The sequence below is a fragment of the Nicotiana tabacum genome, chromosome 19 (assembly GCF_000715075.1).
Source record: "Nicotiana tabacum cultivar K326 chromosome 19, ASM71507v2, whole genome shotgun sequence".
NCBI classification, from domain to species: domain Eukaryota; kingdom Viridiplantae; phylum Streptophyta; class Magnoliopsida; order Solanales; family Solanaceae; genus Nicotiana; species Nicotiana tabacum.
The window spans coordinates 83,505,857-83,524,124 of record NC_134098.1 but is presented as its reverse complement, the minus strand read 5'-3'; the positions used below and the strand labels follow the sequence as shown (position 1 = coordinate 83,524,124).

General features: G+C 35.8%; 2 protein-coding genes across 2 annotated transcripts; both read left to right on the top strand.

Annotated features, from left to right (window-relative positions):
* Positions 1–48: 48 nt before the first annotated feature.
* Positions 49–5,405, top strand: LOC107819788 (L-ascorbate peroxidase 3). The gene is made up of 9 exons (XM_016645943.2): positions 49–305; positions 394–518; positions 1,192–1,241; positions 1,949–2,014; positions 2,107–2,155; positions 2,413–2,495; positions 2,647–2,726; positions 2,871–2,973; positions 4,989–5,405. The coding sequence occupies exons 1-9, from the start codon at positions 193–195 to the stop codon at positions 5,181–5,183; spliced, it is 864 nt and encodes a 287-aa protein (XP_016501429.1). The 5' UTR covers positions 49–192; the 3' UTR covers positions 5,184–5,405.
* A 9,939-nt stretch (positions 5,406–15,344) lies between these two features.
* LOC107819789 (MYB-like transcription factor 4) lies at positions 15,345–17,043 on the top strand. Its single transcript, XM_016645944.2, has 2 exons — positions 15,345–15,748; positions 16,317–17,043. Exons 1-2 carry the CDS (start codon positions 15,486–15,488, stop codon positions 16,825–16,827), a joined length of 774 nt encoding a protein of 257 aa, XP_016501430.1. The 5' UTR covers positions 15,345–15,485; the 3' UTR covers positions 16,828–17,043.
* The last annotated feature ends 1,225 nt before the right edge of the window (positions 17,044–18,268 follow it).

The following is an 18,268-nucleotide window of genomic DNA, read 5'->3' as shown; positions in this document are numbered from 1 at the left end:
TTATCCATATAAAAAAGAAGAAAAGAAAAAAGAATAATTTCCCAAATGCCAAATGGGCTAAACTTGTTTGACCCGCCTCTTTTAGCTCCAAGTTCCAACAACCAATTGAAGCCTCAAATACAAAAAGCAAAGTCTGTGCCTCCATTTCTCGTTTTGCTAAAAATCTTATCCTCATTCACCTTTCCTCCATCAATGGCGAAGCCAATCGTCGACACGGAGTACCTCAAAGAAATTGAGAAAGCTCGGCGCGACCTCCGCGCTCTCATCTCCAGCAAAAACTGTGCTCCTATCATGCTTCGCTTAGCGTAATTTCTCTTTCTCTCTCTACACATATAATATATGTCTAATATGTGTATATTATATTTAGGTTTATTCAATTATGTTTCTGCGCAGATGGCACGATGCAGGAACATACGATGCTAAGTCGAAGACTGGGGGACCGAATGGTTCCATCAGAAATGAGGAAGAGTTCAGTCACGGAGCTAATAATGGATTGAAAATCGCTCTTGACTTTTGCGGTAACAATTTCTTCTTCGAAACCACTGAATTTTGATTGTTCCGCTTCATTCGTTGTGCTGTTAATTAAGCTTATCTGTTTGACTAATGTATCGCTATATTTTTGCAATTTCATCTATCTGGCGTTTTGAAATCGTTTTGGAATAGCTTGTACTAGTATTTACTTATTGATTTCTGGAATTTTACTCTTAGAGTAGGTTATTTTTAAATAGCTAAATTCGAAAAGGTTTAGCGCGGGGAGAAGTTGCCAATAGAATTCAGAAATGAGTGTTGCAAATAGAACAACTGATGTTTACTTTCGATTATGCCTATAAATTGAATCTATTAGACTATGTAATTAGGTGGAGCAACAAGGGGATTAGGGGAGTGACTTTGAATAGGTATAATTATTTCACTCAATTAGCTAACTCAAAGGATAAAAGGGACGAGAGTTGGCACTACAAGCACTGATGGGCTTGTAATGACCCTAGTGAAAAGCAGTCAATTCTTTGAATTTAACTCTGAAAGATGAAAAATTATCCCATTCCCTTCCTTAAATGTTTTTTTTAATGTTGCAAACTTGAATGTAAAATTGTGTGAGTGTCCACCAGAAAGCACTATTTGATGTAGGTTTCTCTTAAAATTGTAAATGACATTATTGTTTCCTTTTTTAACATGTTGTGTTTCTCGTTACAGAAGCAGTGAAGTCTAAACATCCAAAGATTACGTATGCAGATCTATACCAGGTGGCTTCTTTATTCTTTTTCTAGAAATGCTTTTCGTGGTATTCATATGGTTTAGAAAGGATGATCATCAACTTGATTATCTCTTTACGTGAATGAGTGGCTAATGAAGAGTGAGGCGATTCTCCAATAGTTTATATTGTAGATCAGTATATAGAGAGGAAAATGTACTTCTTCCTTGTAAGCTTTAGATTTCAAATGAGATTTTCTGGAAATGTTTGTTTCTTGATAGTTCTCTTCGTTTTACAGAAGATACTTTTTAGATTTAAGGAAATCCTCGCTTAGTTAGGACATACCCTTCGACCTATACACACCAATATGTGGAGAAGGAGTGAATAATGTAAATACAAAATAGTCTGTTTAACTGTGTTATTTCCCATGCTGCTGGCATGACAATTTACTGAGTGGTTATTACATATAACTGACACAACAGGTGATGTCTTGCTGACATGGCACATGAAAGTCAAATTCATATGTAATGATGAAAATACATCTTAAATTTGTGCAAGCTGGGTGTTTCTTTTTTGGGTTAGACACGTTGTAGCGATGATATTATACAGAAACGGGATCCTAGATCTTTTCATGAATAACTGAGAGTTCTCATATTATGTTGCACTTCAGCTGTTGGTAATTATGTTTTTGATTAAGATCTGTTAATGCACACATTAGTTGGGGAGCTGAACTGTTATCAAAATCCATTCCATGTTTAGCTTGCAGGAGTTGTTGCAGTTGAGGTCACTGGTGGTCCGACCATTGATTTTGTCCCTGGTAGGAAGGTAACAATTTTTTTATCCTTTGTTGATTGATAACCACTTAATAATGATATTCATGAAATGCTAACGTTTTTATACCTCTCTATTTTCCGTAGGATTCCAGTGTTTCTCCAAAGGAAGGGCGGTTGCCAGATGCTAAACAAGGTTTCATGAACTGTTTTTCTTTTATTAATATGCTGTCGTGAAGGAGTTTCATCAGTGACCTGCAAAATCTTTTTTCCCAGTGGGAATATGGCATACCTACTAATTAGTGTGGATAAAATCGCTAGTTTTTTCTCGGAAGTCATTCTTCTGTTTGCGGTGTTTTCTCAACAAGATTCAGTCTCTTGATCTGTCAATTGTTTGTTAAAATGAACTTGTAGAAGGTTGAGATTCTCTGATTATTTTACGATTGATGGTAGGTGTGCCACATCTGAAAGATGTATTTTATAGGATGGGTTTGTCTGACAAAGATATAGTGGCGCTATCTGGTGGTCATACGCTGGTAAGTAACCTTCTCTTCCCCTAGTTGTTGATTCTGTTCTCAATTTTTATTTGTTCTACTGTTGCACTAAGAACCGCAAGTGACATGTTGTAGTGATGAAACAAACATCCACAGAGCACATACCAATTGGTTCATTTAATATTGTCTTCAGGGAAGGGCACATCCAGAGAGATCAGGCTTTGATGGTCCATGGACAAAGGAGCCACTGAAATTTGACAATTCATATTTTGTGTAAGAAATATGGGCATATAAGCTAGTTGTTTGATCTTATGACCTTTTTCTTTAAAAGGAAATCCAAAAGCCTTTTTGTTGGGGAATGCCAATGTTAATATCTTTTCGGTTGCTGACTAAGTATTATCGTTCTTTTGAATCCAGGGAGCTGCTTAAGGGGGAAAGTGAGGGCCTACTGAAACTTCCCACAGACATAGCTTTATTGGATGATCCTGAGTTCAGACAATATGTTGAGCTGTATGCTAAGGTGAAGAAGTTAATTCAACTGGATGACCTAAGTTTTTTGTGGTCTAAATGTTTCAAGTTTGCTAAGTTAGGCCAATTTTGAGTTTACTAACACATTATAACTAGATTAATGCAAGATGAACAGGACACCTCTAGATTTTAATCTTCTTAATGTAGTTGTAACTTGTAGAAGGGAGTGCTTGAGATCAACTGTCTTTTAGGCACGTATGAGTCGATAGTCTTTGCTCCAGAATAATAACCTCCAAGTGTTAGTTTAAAACTGTGTTTTGAATTTTAATTTCCTGCTTTATAGCTTCACGTGTTGTTCTAATGATGATGACTGCTCTTCTGTCTTTATACAAGGATGATTAGGACTTTAATACAGCAGTAAATCTTATTTTAAGTAGGGTCTTAGACCTTTACGGTCCAAAAGGTTGGTAAACTTTGAAAATTTGGGTTTCATACTCTTTAGAGAGGTCAAGACAAGGTGATGGATCTGTCTGCAAATAAAGAGGAATCTACTGGTTTAGTGAGCTTCTGCTGGAGCTGAGAGATGAGAGAACTTTTGGAGGTGGAGAGGCTAAGGTGAAATAGAGATAGTGTATCGTTGACATGAAGAGATTTGAAGACAAGAAAGCAATCCAAAAAAACAAATAAATCTGAGTTTAGGTTTTGGATGCTCTGGATTAAATGTAAAAAGATATTTTGGATAAAGATTGCAGCAGTGCTGGGAAAATCTGGAGCGCAATAATCAAACAGTCATCAATGGTTACAGCTAGATTCTAATGTTCAGAAATAGGTGTGGACAATGCAGACGAAGCACGTGTTGGGTGTTGGTGTTAGAGTGAGTATGCAAGTCATGCACCTTAGTTAGTACATTTGAGAGATGATATTATGATTTCAGCAATGCCTTCTAGGTAGGCTCTGAACAGTCCGTCTAGCTAAGGGCATTAGAAAGTCAAATATGTTACTAAATGCTATTAGGAAATGGCGTGAGATTATCTTACCTAAAATGTAGAAAAAACCGAGGAAATAACGTCAGATTGTCTATGGACAGTGGAAGGGGCTTGAACAACCTAGAATTCTCCTATGCCCTCTTTTAAATTGGGAGGGGCAGGGAGGAACATTCCAGGGACTCCAAGCCTATTAACTTTGGCATAGAGTGGAAAGAAATGAAAGAACACACATAAATTTCAGACATGTATGTAAAGTAAGAAATCCAAGTATTTCATATTGCTATTTCCCACTTTAGGATGAAGGAAGGCAACTACATTTGAAATACTCTCCTATGATGATGAGAACAAAGTAGCATGGTACAGGGATCCAACGATGTTTATAAGTTTTGGGTAGTTTAGGATGGATAGAAATTTAATTGAAACTCTATGGTATATATGTTGGAAGAAAGCAATAGAACCAAAGGACATATGTGGGATGCAAAAGGTCAGAGAGCCTTTTTAATGACAGTTGGAAATGGAACTTTTGCGAGACATGAGAAGTTGGAAGATGTGGGAAGCTGGAGGGTGTTGTTCCTCAGGATTTCTATTAATTTACAAGTTCTTGACAGGCTGAATTGGATGGAAATTGTACAGAAAGAACAGGTTTGACAGCTTAATCGAGACTGACTTTTTGTCTTCTACTTTTTCAATCTCAAACGAACCTACAACATTTAGTATGATTTAGATAGCATCTCTTCTATTCATTTCAAGATAATTTGGTTCTTCTGTGTGTCAGAAATATTGGTTGGACATTCTGCGACTATAATGTGTACTGGCCAACTGGGCCATTCGTATTTGTCCTGCAAGTCTCTGCAAAGTGTGAAGTAATGAATGTGATCCTTACTGTTTAGATCTCTACTGTTCATATTATTGGTCATACATATATTTCCTTGAAAGCCTTTCTGCACATGATTACCGATGCTTAGTTCTTGCTTTGAAGGAAAGTTGCGCACATGCTATTCTTTCCATTACAATGAGCCATTTATTTGCTTACTGGTAGGAAAACTTTAGTGATTCATGTCGTATTTATTGAATATTGCAGGATGAAGATGCCTTCTTTAGGGATTACGCGATATCACACAAGAAACTATCTGAGCTAGGGTTTACCCCAAGTTCTGGTTCCAAGGCTACAGTGAGGGATGGCACTATATTAGCACAAAGTGCTGTAGGAGTTGTTGTGGCTGCTGCAGTGGTGGCACTGAGTTACTGGTATGAAGTGCGGAAAAGGATGAAGTGAATTGGACAACTACAGATTGCATTCTTACTGCCATATTTTCAACGTCGTACCATTAATGATGAACTGTACCTTATTTTTATGGTTTTACACACTTTCTTCAAATAATACCCTGTAGCGTCGACTAAATGGATTAATACAAAAATATAGTAAACCGGTTGTATCATGGAATTAATGTTTATATTTGATTCCCGTGCTTCTGGAAGGTTGCTGATTTCAACCTGAGTTGGTTTTGTCTTTGCATCAGATGCTTGTTGAGTTTATCCTGTTAGGAGTTTGACAAGGAAAGACAAAGAGAGACGAAGAGAGCATAATAGACTGCTACCAGAGATTTATATACCATTCATTTGTTTGCACGTTCCATGTGCGAATTATTGAGTGGCATACCTGCTTGTCTTGCCTAACGTCGTCAGTGATTGTTGTCGCCAAAATAAGCAGATAATTATGGTTTTTTCCCAGTTTTAAAAGTTTTCTTGCCCCAATTTTTTGGGTCATGTTGTTTGAATCTGGCCCTTGTCACACCTACACCTACCCCAAGCATATGCCAAGAAAGAGACGCTTTACTACTGTGTGTTTCAGTGTACGAAAAGCATAAAAAACACAAACATTTTGCTTTGCATGTTGAGTGGCTCAATCTGGTTTACGTTTGATGTTCTAAACGCTTATGAGAAGGGTTCGAACTTTGGGTGTGCGGTACTGTATTTTGTTTCAGTTTTATTGACTATAACAATAATCCCAAAACTATGGTGGGACGGTATGTTTCACTCTCTCGCTACTCGTACTTTAATCAAAAGACTTAAGCCCCCTACTGAAAATAGGTCACCAAACTACCATTGAGAGTTTTCCTTTTGAAGCCCAGTTGCTTAAGATGAGTGGATCAGGCAGAGCCAAAAAAGCTTCCGTGACTCAAGTTTCATATCTGGGAAAAGAGAGTATGAAGGGACAGCCCTCGGCTGGATCTCTTTTTAGGTATGATTAGAAGCGGATCCAAAATTTAAATGTATGGATTCAATATTTAAGATTTTCAGCATTAAACTAATTATAATGCATTTGTTGTGATTTCAATAGATTTTTACATATATTCTATACTCTATGTCGAAAGTTATGGGTTCAGATGAACTCATAACCGGTAGGCTACATCCGACCTTGCTACGATTCCATAAAATATCTATCACTAAAGTAACTATGTTTGAAGCTCAAATTATTTGTAGTCCGCTATATAAATTCTCACTATGATTTAACCCTTTTCAAACCCATTTAATATTACTGAGGAAAGCTCCGAATGTATATATATTATATCCCACATAGGGAGGTGTTTCTATCAATAATTTGAATGAGGAGGAAGCAATTACTGAAGCATTATCCACCAAACAGCAAACGTGGGACAGTGGACAGAGACCCAAGAATGGCAAAGGCAGGGGATGTCACATGGGAAGAGATATAGAGACTAAAGAGGTAGGTAAACAATGGGGTTTTAGGACAGTCCCACAAGTCTTCTTCATTATACCTAAGCACATGATCTCCACGAGCCCCCGAGTTGGGTTCTCACCTTATTCTTCCATAATAATATCGCCTACCCATTACCAACCATCTCCCTTTCGTTATGAATTTAACTTATATACAAGGACAACAAAGTAGTGATCAGAATATGAAATTTATGAGTTACGAACTTATTACTTGCAAACTCATAGCTCGTCTTAATTATTAGATTCACAATTAAATATTTATATAAATTTAATAGATTTCCTAATACAATTACATGGTCTAGCAAGAGTTACTAAGCCGAGGGTCTATTGGAAACAACCTCTCTATCCTCACAAGGTAGGGGTAAGGTCTGCGTACACACTACCCTCCCCAGACCCCACGGTGTGAGATAATACTGGGTATGTTATTATTGTTATAACTAATGCACCAACCATTTTCCTTTCATTACAGATTTAACTTATATATACAAACTTTTACACTATTATTATGTTTTAGCCTGTTGTAATGTACCAATTATTTTTCTTTCATTATGGATTTGACTTATAGTATATAGTTTTTACTCTATATGAGTGTTTTAATCCTCTCTAATAATTTATCTCCCCTTTTTTCTTCCTAGTTTTTATACTCAAAAACGGATCAGAATAATATTCTCAACTTATGTACCGCTACTCATACTTGTAACCTATCAGTTGAAGTTGAAAGTGAATTACACTGAACTAACCTCTATGTCATCACAATTCTTATTTTTTTCCCTTGAACTTCTGCCTTCGTTTATCAATATAGATATTATATTCAGATATCTCAAGACTGGTCTTCTGGTTCCCATTTGCGAGGAAAGAGTAACATAGGAGGGGCTTCATATTGAGTAGGGTCTCTAAAAGAACCTAGCTCATTTTAGTGGCCGGTGTGTGGGACATGATAATTAAATGCACAAGAAATTGTTTGACCAAAAAATATAATTTTCGGTTAAACTATTAAATTCATGTAATAATGAGTTAAATCTAGTTAAGAATAACAACTCTAAATGCTAATCTCGAAAGCGTGCAGTAAATGAGAACAGATCCCGTAAATGATTGATGACAATCAATGCAAAATATTATTAATGCATGAACATTAATGGAGATATAACCACTATTTTAAAAGGCGTTTTCGGGGCGAGGCGTACCAAAAACGCCCTGGAACGATGGTGTGGGGCGAAAGTCTCAAGAGGCGTACGCCCGCGCGTTCGAGGCGCTTTTTTTTTAGTGAGGAGTAAGCCCCAGAGATTTTTTCAAATTAAAACAAAATTTGTTGAATTAGTCCTTCATATAATACCCAAATTCTCAAAAGTCAGTTTGGTAATTACTCAAAAGGTTTAAAAAGGAACTCAAAAGTATTAAATTTAAAAGTCAAGACCTTTTTTTATTGATTTAAGCCCTAATTCATGGTTTTTTCCAATTTTTTATCTTGTCCGCTAGTGTGCTAATATCTTCCAAAAGCAATGAATATTTAATTTTTTTTACAAATACAAAGAGAACTACATTCTCCTTCATAGCAGCAAATTCAAAATTCAAATTGCAGGTTAATCGTCCTTTTTGTTTCTCCATATAGAAAACTTTATTCTTTTAGACTCAAATTACTTGTGCTTGTAAGTAGCGTATAATAGATTATTTTGATTAATTTTTTGTGGGGATGGGGGAACACATATATATAGTTTTCTTAAATTTTTATGCAATTTTACCTGTTTATAAATATTTACTGTCATTATATTATTTTATAAAATATTAAAAATTAAATACCTATGGGGCTTACGCCCCGCTGAGGCATATGTAAAACGCCTCGCCTTACGCCCACGCCTTTTAAAACACTGGATATAACTAACAATAAATAGTAATAAATAACATTTAAGTAAATTATAAGGAGAATGATTCACCCAATAATGAATGGATTGGACGAATATTTCTCACGACAATGATGAGTGACAGAAAGGTCCAAGATTCGCATGAACAATCCTCGGATCTGGTGGAAAGATGGGGAATAATATGAGCAAGAATCTTTATCAAAAGATAATCTTTGTATTTTTGTAAGAGAGAGAGAGTCTTATTCTCAAAAGTGTTCTTATCAAATGAATATCACATGTATTTTTTTCTTTTTCTTTTCCCTTATATCTTCAACACATATCCCTAGTAAACCCTAATAGTACAAATGAATATTCATAAGAATATTCTCTCTAATATCTTATTCTGAAAACTAGCAATTATTGTGCTTTACGCAGTGCTTGACCTCGACCATGATTGACATCTCGGCCACGAATTTTGCTATCTTCTGATCGACCTCGACCGACTTTTTCCTTAATGTCATATTAGACCAAATACCCTTAGGGCAGATTTTGGCCCATACAGAAATGTCACAATTGAGATTCTAATTAACATGTAGACATAAAGTAATTTTCGAATCACCTTTGTCATCATATTAAAAAATATTTCTATGTTGGAGTTCAATAATTTATATATATACATAGTGAGATCTATTTTAATGAATTTTGTTACCATTTATATACATATTACAATTCTATTTTTATCCTATTTGCACAGGTATAATTTTTCATGAAAGAATTCAATTGAATCCCTCCCAAACAATTAGCTCGTCAGTTGAGTCGGACTAAAAGATAAGGATGGAGTTTGATATTTAAGCACTTGAGTGGTGGTAGTAATATTAAGAGGGAGGCCAAACATGTTGTAGAAGGTAATGGATAAGCTTATAAGGTTGGTTTTTAGGATCTGATAAAACGAAGAATTACGTGTGGCAATAAAATCCAAAACCGTGCGGTAGTTCAACATCAAAATTTTAGAGGGTGGGGAACTATTTTTTTGGACGTGACACAAGGGAATGCAAAAAGTTGACAAAAGGTAGGTAAAACACACACATGAAATTATACAAGTGGACAACTCTCGTTCGAGTCATCAAAGCCAAGTTGATAGATTTCAGTATATCGTGAAGCATAGGCACAAGTTGTTATCACAGTTGTTTTCAGGGAGAAAAAGAGGAAAATGAGATAACGTTTTTTGGTGGTGGGTAAAAAACAGTAAAATTGCTCTGCAAATTGGAGGTAGATAATCATAACTAGACTTTTGGTTCGTGTTAGTTCGGGATTATAATTCAGGAATTAGTTACACAATAAATCTTAATAAAGGAATTATTATGCTATTGTAAGATATTTTTATGCATGAATTAGTTATGTTAAGCATATTTTCTCTTTAACATTTGAATCTTTGTATTGTTAATAATCATATATCTTTTTCGCATTTTATCCCGTGTAAAATAATATATATCATATAACTTAATGTAAGTAAAATTTAATATTTTCAATCAAACGCGACATATAATGATGCATGACTTTTTTTATGAATATAAGTTATAAATAATGACAGTATAAAGAACTTTTATCCCATCAACTTAGTTTGATCGATCATATATATATATTCTATTTTTCAGCTTACTATAATAGACGTGTTATTATTATAAGTTAACTTAATCTAACGGTGTAAAAAGTTATACACAATCAATACATAAAATGTGAACTCTCTTTTTTATACGAGCAACCAAACACTGCATAAATTATACATCCTTTACAAAATATAAGGGAGTATTATCGTATGCTAAGATTATTTTTTCCAATCTTTCCAACTTAACTTCCCTTAGCAAACAAAAAGGTGAATCAGCCTTACCATATGCAACCCTACTTTGTTGCCTAAATTAACTTGAACCACAAGCCTTGTGGAATAGGGGATCTCTCTCTCTCTATTTCTTTAATAATGAAACAAACAAAAAGAGAGAGAAGCGGAAGGTGAACCAAAACCCATATAAAACTACAATCACACCCCACATCCATTTTCCCCTAATTTCCTAATGTTTCTCTTCTTTTTTTCTTCCATTATTCTCCAACCTCCATCTCTTCTAGAAACTCTAACAATATACACCCATTTTACCTTTTCTTGTATACTATAGAACCAATACAGAAAAACTCCTCCCCACTATCTTACTTGTACAACAAAAATATGTAAGCCTAAAGGACTGTGAACAATTCTTCACCAAATGCCCACTACAACTAACCAGAAACCTAGCTAAAATATTTAAAAGAAACCAAGAAAATTATTCAGTCAATTTGCACTGCCACTCTTTTCCTTTTGCATCTTATAAAGTATTACTAATATCCAAAAAAAGGAAATGTGTTTTATAAGCTCTATGTAACGATGATGTCAAAAACATTTCAACAATCATGTTACTTATAAGGTGATTAACCTAGTAAAATTGGTAATTGATATCTTATATATATTCATGTTAAAATTCACTAATACTGTTTTAGTGTATATAACTTAAATCCGCATAATTATATATATATTTACAAAATTAGTTTAACTTTGACCAGTTGTTAAGACAAACTTTCTGTAGAACCCCGCAAATATAATTAAGGTTGTTAGTACAAACAAGAGCACTAATGATACTATTGTTATTTTTTAAATTAGTAGTCTGTAAGAAAAGTGTCTGGTACATGTCGTCCATTTGGTTGGGAAGATTTTGACTAGTAGTTAGCTAAATTATTATAAGATGTGGTTCAGAGTTTTAGTGACAAACCCAAAAAAAATTCAAAAAAATAAGTAGTGAGATTAGATCACAAGACTCTCCTTTGTCCTAAATTTACTGGATCGTTATACCTCACTTTGCACCTACCTAAAATTTACCTTTATTTAAATCAACGCCACTTTTGGTCCTCCCCCCCCCCCCCCCCAATTTTCTTTTGTTGGATTTCCTTTAGCAATAGTATACCAGTTATGATTTAACTTATATATATTGATGTATACAGGTAAAATCGAACTCAGGATTTGACCGAACATCTGACACGACAATTTGGGATCGAGAGATGGTGTTAAAATCCCAGAGATTGGTTCCTGCCTTGCCAAATTAGCCACCGAAATCACTAGACTTGCCTTCGAGTTTACCGAGGTCATAACCGGCCCCGATTATAACGGTCTCAAGGAAAATATTGCCAGCTTATTCGACAAGGGTACGAAATTCCCGCAACTAATCGGACATTATGGCAGAAATCACGGAACATACCAAAAAAGGGGGACCAACAGTCAGCAAATCAAGGACTCTTTACCTTTTATAGAACAATAGAATAATACCCTAAAAGTAGGACTCCTCTAATATATAAAGGGGGCCTAGCGACTCAAGAAAGAACATTGTAATATACACTCATAAGCAATACGTTATCGTTATTCTTTAAGTTCTTATTCTTTGGTATCTTGGTGTCAATGGAAGTATATTCAACTTGAGGGTGGACAGCTTTCCTAGGCTGAAATTATCAAATTCGTATGGTTTGCAGTTAATTTATCGTTATTTATTTCAATTGCTATCAAGTTTATCATTTAGTATCAAATTAATCTGCATATCCTTTAAACCATTAACAAATTTAATTGTTATCCGATTTTGAAGGCAAACAGTTTGGCGCCCACCGTGGGGCTGAGGATAATAACGGTAATTTGATACAAATCATCATAACACACCCCCATTTTACACTTGCTCTTTGAAGTATTTCTGATTTCAGGTTAGGGTCGGAATGTCAAACCCACAGTCTGTCCCTCTAAACATAGACGCAGAATCCGGCCACCATGGCAGGAACAACAATGCATCGCTCGGTAACGAGGCAACACCGGTCGATCTTGGTAGAATCCCGGTGGTGGTTCCCATCGACTCCTGTTCGCATATGGCCATCGACACAAGCCAGCCCACAGAACCCGAAAATAGTGTGCGCAGGGAAGTGCGTTCGATTGCCCAAAACACGCACAACGACGAAAATGATGGGATCAACCTGCGTATGATCTTCTAAATACTACAGGCTCAACATACGTCGATAGCTCAATTGCAGAGCCAAGGTCGAACACCAAGCAAGAATGAACCCGAGCTCCCCCAGGAAGCCATCCGCATGAACGAATCAACCTCGGAAAGAATGAGCGAGAGTGAATCAGGGACTAACCCCAAAATCAGAAAATTGCTCAAAGAATTGACGAAACGGATAGAATCAGGGGAAAATAAAATCGAAGCCAACGATAAAAAGGTAGAAACCTACAATTTTAGGGTCGACCAAATCTCGGGAGCACCCTAAATACTGAAGAGCTTGGATTCCAATAAATTTATTTAGAAACCTTTTCCCCCGAGCGTGACTCCAAAGCCGATCCACAAGAAGTTTCGCATGCCCGAAATTCCTAAGTACAATAGAACGACCGACCCAAATGAGCATGTGTCCTCCTATACACGTGCCATCAAAGGGAACGACTTGAAGGATGATGAGATCGAGTCTGTCCTGTTGAAAAAATTCGGGGAGACCCTATCTAAAGGAGCTATGATATGGTATCACAACCTGCTTTCCAATTCTATTGACTCGTTTGCAATGCTTGAAGATTCCTTCATAAAGGCACATGGCGGGGCTATAAAGGTCGAGGCCGGGAAGTCAGACCTTTTCAAAGTAAAACAGAGGGATAACGAGATGCTCAGAGAATTAGTATCCGGTTCCAAATGGAAGGGATGGATTTGCCCCCGGTCGTGGACGGTTGGCCCGTTCAGGATTTCACCCAAGGACTCAATATTCGAAGCTCGCTGGTTTCACAGCAGTTGAAACAAAACTTGGTAGAATATCCAGCAATCACTTGGACCGATGTCCATAACTGGTACCAATCAAAAATCAGGGTCGAAGATGACCAGCTTGGGACCCCTTCCGGATCCGTACACCCTGTCAGGATCATCGACCGATTCAAGAGAGACACCGATCATGAACCTAGATCAAACCTGGATCGGTATCAACCATACAGTAGGGACCGGAGAAGCAGCGGGTCTGGGCGAAACCCTATGAGAAATGAAAGAAGAAATGATCTAGGACAGAACAACCGAGGACTCATGAGCAAAAACGGCTTCGACAGGTCCATCGGGTCTAAAGAAGCACCAAGGCTATCATAGTATAATTTCGGCATCGATGCCTCTGCTATCGTGTCCGCCTTCAGACACATCAAAGATACCAAATAGCCACGACCTTTGCAATCCGATCCAGCCCAAAGGGATCCTAACCTAATGTACAAATATCACGACACTCATGGTCACAGAACGGAAGATTGTCGACAATTAAGGGAAGAGGTAGCCCGACTATTCAACAACGGATATCTCCGAGAATTCCTCAATGATCGGGCGAAGAACCATTTCAGGAACATGGATTCTATTAAACGAACCAAACCAGAGGAACCTCAGCATGTCAAAAACATGATCATCGGTGGGGTCGATATCCCCCAGGGGCCGATGATGTAGCGCACCTAAATTTCCATTACAAGGGAGAAACAGACACGAGATTACCTACCAGAATGAACCTTGTCGTTCAACGACAAAGACGCAGAGGGGATCGCACAGCCCCACAATGATGCACTGGATTTCAACTGAAATTAGGATTTGACCGAGCATCCGACACGACAATTTAGGATTGAGAGATGATGCTAAAATCCTAGAGATCGGTTCCTACCTTGCCGAATTAGCCACCGGAACCACCAGACTTGCCTTCGAGTTTACCGAGATCATAACCGGCCCCGGTTATAACGGTCTCAAGAAAAATATTGCCAGCTTATCCGACAAGGGTCCGAAATTTTTGCAACTAACCGGATATTACGACGGAAATCACGGAACATACTAAAAAAAGGGGGACCAACAGTCAACAAATTAAGGACTGTTTACCTTTTATAGAAGAATAGAATAATACTCTAAAAGTAGGACTCCTCTAATATATACAGGGGGCCTAGCGACTCATGAAAGAACATTGTAACATACACTCATAAGCAATATATTATCGTTAATCTTTAAGTTCTTATTCTTTGGTATCTTGGTGTCAATCGAAGTACATTCAGCTTGAGGGTGGACAGCTTTCCTAGGCTAAAATTATCAAATTCGTGTGGTTTGCAGTTAATTTATCGTTATTTATTTCAATTGCTATCAAGTTTATCATTTAGTATCAAATTAATCCGCATATCCTTTAAACCATTAACAAATTTAATTGTTATCCGATTTTGAGGGTAAACTGTTGATAATATAAATAATTTTTATATTATTAATGTATTTTAATATGTTAGTAGTAGATTATATTCATTTCCAGATTGCATAGAGTAGTAACTTTTTTGTACTGTTAGTTCATAAATGTTAAACTCGTACATATAAAAAACTTTAATTTCTATAAACTGCATAACATAGTTAGGTATTTAATAACCATTTACATGCAACATTGATGATCTATAGCAAACATGAATTGGTTACCTGTAAAACATACTAAATGACCTCTTACAACAAATAAAATACACCAATCACTTTTTTAAATTATTAATGTATAATATATTTTAAATCGATATCATTATAGCATTAGAAAAAGAAGAAAGAATGGACACCAGCCACTCCTCTCAAACATGTCTTACCAACTCGCATCTAGAAGCATTATAAGGTCACTTGGCTCCCCCACCTCCACCCCACCCCCACCCCCTTTCCAACCCTACCACCCCCCACGTCAGTGGGTCCCTCATTTTTTTATGGAGTCAAAAGCTTATAAAATCCCACCTCAATATAATTTCTGCAAAAAGCCGGCTTTGATTCTCAATACCACTACCACCAAAGCCAAAAAAACTTCCATTATAGTTTCCACCCTCTTACTACAACAACAACTAATACTACATACTACTTCAAAAAAAGAAGTTGTTTTAGTTTCTTGGTTTAGTTTTTCAATTATTAAGCCAAGGAAATTAAAGAGGAAAACCGGTCATGGGAAGGTCACCGTGTTGTGAAAAAGCACATACAAATAAAGGAGCATGGACTAAAGAAGAAGATGAAAGGCTAATTGCTTATATTAGAACTCATGGCGAAGGTTGTTGGAGGTCTCTTCCTAAAGCTGCTGGACTTCTTCGGTGTGGAAAAAGTTGCCGTCTTCGTTGGATTAATTATTTGAGGCCTGATCTTAAACGTGGTAATTTTACTGAAGAAGAAGATGAACTCATTATCAAACTCCATAGCCTTCTCGGTAACAAGTACGTCTTTCTTATTATTTCACTTTAGTCGAAAATGACAAAAATCCTCCCTTTTAATTGAGGGTTGGTTTAAAATAGTCGTTCAAATATATACTTGAACAACTTTAGTTCATTATGATTGAGCATTCTTTTGTTTTAGTTGGATTTAAAACACAACGCGATAATTATATTCATGGAATTGGCTCGTGAAAAGTAAGTGAGCTGTTTAAACTGAAGAAACTATTTTCAGATGGTGTCAAAAGAAAAATCCAAAGTGGTCAGAAAAAATAGATTATATAATTAACTATTTAAGTTAATTCTTTATGATTTTTCAGTTTAAAGTTTACTCGCATTTCTCCAGAATTAATTCCGTGAATAATAATTGCCGGGTTGTGTTTTAATATAACGAAAAGGAGTAAAGGTACACAATGAATATTCAAGGATTATTTTAGACCAACCCCTAAACATGAGAAACTGTTTTTTGTCATTTTGTTCAACTTTCATAACTAAAGTTCAATTAGTTCAATTAATTAAAATGTGAAGTAACTTGGCATTTATTAGTTACCTTCTTCTTCTTCTTAATTTTCAGATGGTCACTTATAGCTGGAAGATTACCGGGAAGAACAGATAATGAGATAAAAAACTACTGGAATACACACATAAGAAGGAAACTTTTGAGTCGTGGTATTGATCCTACTACACACAGGGCAGTTAACGAGCCTAATACAACTCCAAAAGTCACAACAATTTCTTTTGCTGCTCGAAATAATAAAGATGAAGAAGATCAGAAGGTCAATGTTAAAGGTGAATTATCTGGGCTTAGCCAAGAAGATGAAATTAGCAGCAACAGCAGCCATTTTCAAGAACAGTACTGTCCTGACTTAAATCTTGAGCTCAGAATTAGCCCTCCTTATCAGCAAAATTACCAAAATGATCAAGATTTGAAACCGAGTCCGAGGTGTTTTGCATGCAGTTTGGGCATACAAAATAGTAAAGATTGCAGTTGCAGTAAAAATAATATGGGTAATATTGCAAGCTATGATTTTTTAGGATTAAAGACTAATGGTGTTTTGGACTATAGAACTTTGGAGACTAAGTGAAAGTTATTTGGATTAACTTTTCTTTTTGCCCTCTTGTGCATTTGGGTAAGAAAGGAAAAGAGGATTAAGAAAGACAGAGCTATTAGTTTAAGTTCTTTCGATTTTTCTTTTATTTCTAAAATTGAAAGTATTATTATATTAAATTGAAAGCAGTATAGCAGTGTACCTTACGACATTTATACTAGTAGTATCATTTTGGAGGAATTTGCTGATTAATGGGTCTGCTGTTGTACTTCTTTATTTTTGTTACTATAACATGTTCTTTTTTAATTTTAACTATTTTTAGGTAGATATTATAAAATTATTCATAAAAAGTGAGATTAATGATTTAAAAAATAAATTTTTATACATTAAGATATAAAAGATATATGAACGTTGCGTTATTTTTTACATCTTCAAGAGACTGATTTCTTTCTTTCCTTGCCTACTTCTTTTATATTAGGTTTTCCTTGTCCTACTATATGGTTCCCCATGTCGATGAAACTTCGTTTATATATTATGTACATTTATTTATTCATTTGACATAGAGAATTTTGAAAGACTCACTTATAACATTTTCTGCTCATCACTTTTTCTTTTTCTAAATATAGACTTAGTAAGCTTTTTGTCTTTTTAGAGAGAAAAAAAAGAAGATTTATTGTCAGAAGTAGGATTGAGAGTATATAGGATCTGTATGTGGGATAAAGGGTACCAACAAAGATTGTGGAGAGTGACAAGTATTACTTTATTTTTACTAAAGATCTTGATTTAAAGCCTTAGGTATATAATTATTTTTGTTAGGAAATGCTTAGGCTCTAATATGAATACCGAACTCCTAATAAAAAATAAAAAAAGAAGTGGATAAAGGGTTGGAGCAATGGATAAGCAGTGAGAGGATGTGAAGAGAAGAAGAGCGGAAAAAAGTGGGTAACCTATCTCTTCCATTCATAATAATAAGAAAAAAAAGAGTGTCTCAAAAACTAATAGATAAAATTGCGTGAAGAAACTAACAAACAATTATATATCCGTAGTACCATTCTTCCACCAACCTAACAATTATTGTCCTAGCCATGACCTAACCAACCATTCCCCCACGCCAAGATTTTAAATCTCTACTTCCATCTTTCTCCTCATATCATTTCACCTTCTCCTTGCAGTATTCACTGCTTATTACATGTACCAAATGAAATTTGTTTATTTAGCACAACAAGTATGGCGGGGTCGTCGATGAATGAGAATCGTTTACCCTTAATTAAAAATTTTGGAATGGAGCTCTGGAATAAAAAAGATTTTGATGGGAAATATTTTCCTTTTTAGTGGGAATACATGCACAAACGTGAATTAACAACCAGTAAATTTTGAACACAGAATGCATAAAGGAAAAAAAGAAAAGAAAATTGATGATTTACTCCCTTTCTCCTAAAAAAACAAGATAGCATATCTTTACAAGTGCGGTTGTTCA